The 5894-nt window shown below is 34.5% G+C and overlaps 1 protein-coding gene across 2 annotated transcripts; it reads left to right on the plus strand.

Moving 5' to 3' along the window:
* Nucleotides 1–2124: 2124 nt before the first annotated feature.
* Nucleotides 2125–5263, plus strand: STRIT1 (small transmembrane regulator of ion transport 1). Of its 2 annotated transcripts, none has more exons than XM_082655120.1 (3): nucleotides 2125–2248; nucleotides 2336–2535; nucleotides 4981–5084. In XM_082655120.1, the coding sequence occupies exons 2-3, from the start codon at nucleotides 2523–2525 to the stop codon at nucleotides 5073–5075; spliced, it is 108 nt and encodes a 35-aa protein (XP_082511246.1). In that variant the 5' UTR covers nucleotides 2125–2248; nucleotides 2336–2522; the 3' UTR covers nucleotides 5076–5084. The 2 variants fall into 2 exon arrangements, with proteins under 2 accessions (XP_082511246.1, XP_082511245.1); XM_082655119.1 differs by lacking the exon at nucleotides 2125–2248 and adding an exon at nucleotides 5179–5263 and having other exon boundaries at nucleotides 2377–2535; nucleotides 4981–5079.
* The last annotated feature ends 631 nt before the right edge of the window (nucleotides 5264–5894 follow it).

A 5894-nucleotide genomic window follows, 5' to 3' on the forward strand; every position in this document is an offset into this window, starting at 1 on the left:
GGGACAATTTTTTGATTATGACTTCAATCTCTATTTTTTATAAGTCTATTCAAATATTCTATTCCTTTTTGAGTCAGTTTTGGTAGTTTATATCTTTATAGGAATTTGTCCATTTAATCTACCATGTGTAGATCTTTCTACTATAATTCGACACTGATAGTTAAAAATGTTTGAAAAGTGAATAAATTCTGATTTATCTTGAATAAGGAGCCAAGTATTTGACTTTTTTAGCTTAAATACCCTAGAACAATCTAATGTCACCTTGATAATAAAGGATTTGAGAGCTAAATCTTCAAGAAAATGCAAATTAGACAATGTACTTACGTACCTAAATGGTATGCCCTAAGAGGAAGATTAGAAAATGGTAAAATATCGGGTTTATGAGTTCAAAGCAAAACTAGTCCAATAATGAATAAAACATTTTTTTCCTAAATAAATACTATAAAACTTTTTTTTTTAACTGAAGGAATACCAAGGAAATGAGATTCTAGATTGAAACTTTCTCTGAGATCGGGGCAATTCATTTTCATTGAAGTAATTTTTTTTTTCCTGTCTCTTTCTATAGAAAAGAAAAATAAATGAGTTATAAAGTAATCCCTCCTCAGAATCCAAATTTGTAGCAGTAATGTTAATAGTTCATATCAAAAAAAAGTTTAAGACAACTGACATGGAAATAAATATTTTTAATGTAGAAATATTTTCATACATTCTATCTTTATCCACTTCAGGCAGATTATTTTACCCGAGTATATGTATCTTTGTTCTTTGGAGTGTACCTTACTGTTTTTTTAAAGTACCTTTTTTCTTGTTTTTTGGCTTTAAGAAAGGGTGTTCATTTGAGCCTATTTAGTTAAAAATTTCAGCATTTAAGTGAAATTGCCCTCGATTGACTTTTGTTCAATATGTAATTATTTAATATTGGAAAAACCTCCTGACTTTATCAGGGATTTTTTTACATAATCTCTTTTCTTATCTGGTATAGACAGGCATTTTTTCAACATTAAATTGGAGAGAGGGAGAGAGAGATGATACCTTGGCTTAAATGACATTAAACAAGCAACAAATTTACCAGATTTTTGGCTGCACACTCTAATCTATAGGTATATGACTTGAGGTAGAAATTCATATGTTATTCTTGCCTGTGTGGGTTGTAGCATTCTGCATTCATATAATAGCAAGTTCAGTGTGGTCGAAGCATCATTGCAAATGGGAAAGTAAAGAGGTGGGGCTTTTTAGGTATCTTGACAAGGAGTTCTGATTTTTATTCTCTAGGAGATGGAGAACTATTGGTGGTTTGTTTTTTTTGTTGTTTTTTTTTTGCTGTACGCGGGCCTCTCACTGTTGTGGCCTCTCCTGTTGCGGAGCACAGGCTCCGGACGCGCAGGCTCAGCGGCCATGGCTCACGGGCCCAGCCGCTCTGCGGCATGTGGGATCTTCCCGGACCGGGGCACGAACCCGTGTCCCCTGCTGCATCGGCAGGCGGACTCTCAACCACTGCGCCACCAGGGAAGCCCCATTGGTGGGTTTTGACCAGTGATGAGACATGTGGTCATCTGCAGGAAACATTACTCTTGGAACTGTGTGGAGGTAGATCTGATCAGGTAAATCTTGTTTTCAGAGGAGGACACTCAGTCTTGTGTTAGATTTTTTCAAAGTCTGTTACAAGGTCATTTTGCAAAAGCTTTCCATCCAGACCCAAAAGTTATTCCAATGAGAATCTAGAGCATAATCTAGGTCATGTTACATAAGCCAGGTTGGACTTTGAAAAATGGAATGTCCTATTTTTATACATTGCTAATAAAAACAACAAGCTATGACTGCTCTCTGAAAAGTCTAGGCAATACCACAGCGTTTTATTGTTTTAGTTTCTAGGACATTTATACTACAATTTTCTGTTTTTAGAATGGTTCATAGGAAGGGGCACTATTTTATCTTTTGTATTCTGTAATATAATAAAGAACTGTCTCTATTTGATATAAGTTTTTCATTTCATCTTTATGACACTTCTTCCTTGGGTAGCTATTACTATCTTTATTTTAAAATCAAAGAAGCTGATGCTCAGTTAAGCAACTGGCCTCTATTACAGAAATAGCAGAATTGGAATTTGAAGCCAGGTCTCTCCAACTCCAAAGTCCTTTCTTTCCAATATACCACCCTTCCTCTTTAATAGGACTTCTCTAATCGCAATGCCATCTTTCCTCTGTACACCCCCTTCCCAACATTTCCTTCATGTTGTCTGAGGCACTGGGTGAGTTAAAAAAAAATCTGCCTATCACTGTGTTAGGATAATTCAACTTAATTGTTTAGGTCATGTAGCCCCTTGTTTCCTCCACAGTAACGGGATAAAGAAAGCGACAGAGGAGTTCTGCTTTCCACTGTCTTACATCACCCAGACAATTGGCAGCCAGGAGTCAGGCAGCTGTCACACTCTTCAGATGTCTATTTAAAGTTCAAAGAGATGCTGGATAACAATAACAAAGAGGTAAGCGTGGCCCTGACCAGCCCACCCCACAACAGGAAGAATGGCTGAAAAAGGTAAGATTTAAGACATCCAACTCTCTTGGCAAAAAAGGCTCCAGGCTCCCTGATTTATTTTCTGTTTCACAATATTTTCTGTTCCTTAGCTATTCTGAAGAGTGTGGTATCTCTGCTAAAGGATCATTAACCGTATATGTTAGTGTGGCTGAAAAAAATGCATTAGATACGCAATTTATGGACCATGTCTATACGTTACGTGAATAATTTCGAAAGGATCAGATAAACAAAAGAGCTTAATTTGTTCATGCTTGTTTTGAAAGATGAGTTAGAGGCCAGTTATTCTCCAGTGTTGTACTGGATTTGAGGCGTTGTGGTGTGCTGGGCTAGCATTAAGGACATTTGAATTGTGTCAGATCTGCTACTAAATGGCCATGTGAGTTTGGGGGAAATCCCTCTAACTTTCTGAGTGTGTTTTCTGACTCTGAAACAAAAATAAATAAAATAGGCTTAGTATGCTTCACATCTGAATTTCTTTTTTTCTGTTTTTTAAATGTTTTTTATTTTTAAGAAAAATGATTGACTGCAATAAATGATAAAATGGGCTGAATATATATATATATATATATAGTGTCCAAGTAAGTTTTCAAATGCCTATGGGAATTGATGCTTTTAATCCTGACAACAATCTCATGAGATATGAAGTGTTATCATCATTCCCGTTTTATAGATAAGGAAACTGAGGCACAGCAAAGTTTAGTAACTTGCTTGAGGTCACATATAAGAGCGTGGTGGCACCAGGTTTTAAACCCGGAGAGAAGAATTTTGGAATTACTGTTCATATTTAAAAAGAGGTTTTGTGCTTATTTGTGTTACTAGTGTGACGTATGCAGAGTATGTTGTGTTCCTAAATATTCCTATTTCAAACCAATGCTACAGATTATAATAAAACTTAAAACACTACTGTTAACAGAACACAAATGCAGGTATACTTTGAGTATTTAAATGCACAGTCAATTGTATTGTTTTACAAAGAATAATAAGTAATGAGATACACTTTTAGTGCTTTATTATGTGTAAATTTCAGAACTGTATTAAAATATGCTTGTATAAAATACTTAAAAGTTAATTCCAATATTTTAATTGAGCATTTATAAGTTCTTTGAAATTGGGAAAAATACTAAATCAATATAGGAGTTCAAGAAATTACTACGTACTTCCACTGTAATGCTACCTTAATTCATAAAAAGGCTTTCATCCAAATGAGAGTAAAGAACATATCATAAAGTTTCCTTTATCCTTAAAGCAATACCACATGGCAGGTAACGAGAAAGAAAGGGTTTTTTTCATTTAGAGGTTAACGCTTTGTTCAAGGTCACAGTGAGATGGACAAGCAAGGAAAGCTGCTGAACTTGTGAGAGTTGAGAGACTCCAAAACTTTTGGAAAAATAGATTTAAACTATAAAAATCCATTTTAATTTCAGAATATTTGCTGTTATGAGTGTCTTCTAATTTTAGAAGTGTCTCATTTCCTGATGATTTTAATAGCACTTAAAAAACTTCACTTTTAGAGTGATGGAAATTGTAATAGGAATGCAATTGCTAAGAATATGCATTTTCTTTGTTAGCTAATGGCATAAAATCTGTGTTTTTCAATTAGGAACATATCTGAGGCTTTAACACAGGGACATTAATTCTATACTATGTGTTTCTGTGCTGTTTTGAATCATTTTGTGTGGTGTGTTGGTTGTAACAAGATTGAGATGGGGTGAATATTAAAAAAAGATACTTTTATAAGTTGCTGTTTTACAGGTAAGGGTACAAATAGGAGACACAAGAGGAATTATTATACTTTTGTCTTTTACGCGTGTGTTGGATCAGTGTAGGTTGCCGTATTGAGCCAGTTAAAAAAATAGAATATCTTTTCTCAATGATTACATAAGGTATAATGCTTTCCTTTTCCTATGATAAAGGCAGCTATCAAGTCTAAGAATGATTTTCAACACCTTTCCCTATGTTATGACTAGTTTAGTAAGAATTACCTCAGTCACTTTCCAGTGTTTCTATGTAAACAGCTGGTCTTTGTGTTATTGAACAAATGCATGAATCTGTTCTGTATATACTACACCCACACCCACACAGTAATTAGAGTTTACAAAGCCTTTGTAAACACGTGATGCCATTTGATCCTCACAACAACTCCAGGAGGTGTATATCACAAGTTTCATTCTCTGTATCTTACAAATAGGGAAGTTCAAGCTCAGGATTGTCCAAGGTCACATAACTGTAAAAGGAAGGCCTATGGTTTGAACACAGGTCTTCTATTCCAAATACCCAGCTGAGTCACAAGTCCCTTTGTAGAAAAGAAAATAATAATCTTGTATGGATGTGATTAGAGAGTGTATTTTTCCCTTGATATTATATCAGACTTCCTCTTATCCTTTTGATTCAGAAGATTTAATACCAACATGACCTACCTGATCTGCTTCCTCTTATTTTTTCCAGCAACGACTACATTTTCACACCTTCTGGTCCCTATTCTTCTCTTGATTGGCTGGATTGTGGGCTGCATCGTAATGGTTTATGTTGTCTTCTCTTAGAAAGGTAAAGTTTTCAATAATTAAATATGTTTCTTCACAAAGAATACACATTACTCCAGAAATAATCTTTTCTGTTTTACTAATGGAACATTTTATCGTGCAGGCAAGAAGACTTCAGGTTGACATCATTTAGAAGAATTTAAAAAAGCACGAAATGACAGATTATTAAACATTTCTCATGTAAATAACTGCAATGTTTGACATCAGTTTATAAAACTTGCATTTGTAAACTGGTACTTCAGTGGACATAAGAATCTCTTCAGAAACATGTTTAAAATTCTGGGTACAAATAATAACTATAAGAAAATATAGATGAATTTCTCTACAACCTGGGAGTAGGAAAAATATTCCTACTTAATATGTATAAGCAATAGGAAAAAGTTTGGTAAATTAAATTACATTAAATTTTTTGGCCACCCCTCAAAAAACAGAAAAACAGAAAAAATGAGCTAGAGATAAGAAGAGACAGTTCATAGAAAACGAAAATGGGAATGTAAACTTGACCCTTAACCTCTTACAATAAGAGAACTGTAAATCACACCACATTGAAGAACCATTACTCACCTGTCAGATGGGAAAAAATGAAGATATACCAATATATGTCTTGGTAAGGCTGTGGGGAAATAAGCACTCTCATATACTGTCTTTAGAAATTCAAAATGGTACAACATTTTTAGGGGTGTTCAGCAATCAAAATACCAAAATTACATATGTATTTAACTTTTGACCCAGCTATCCTTCTTCTAAGAATATTGACATTTCCACAGGTACACTGCTAAAAATACAAAATGGTATATGCACAAGTCTATTCATTATGGC

This window comes from Grampus griseus (genome assembly GCF_964374135.1).
Source record: "Grampus griseus genome assembly, chromosome: 5".
NCBI lineage: Eukaryota > Metazoa > Chordata > Mammalia > Artiodactyla > Delphinidae > Grampus > Grampus griseus.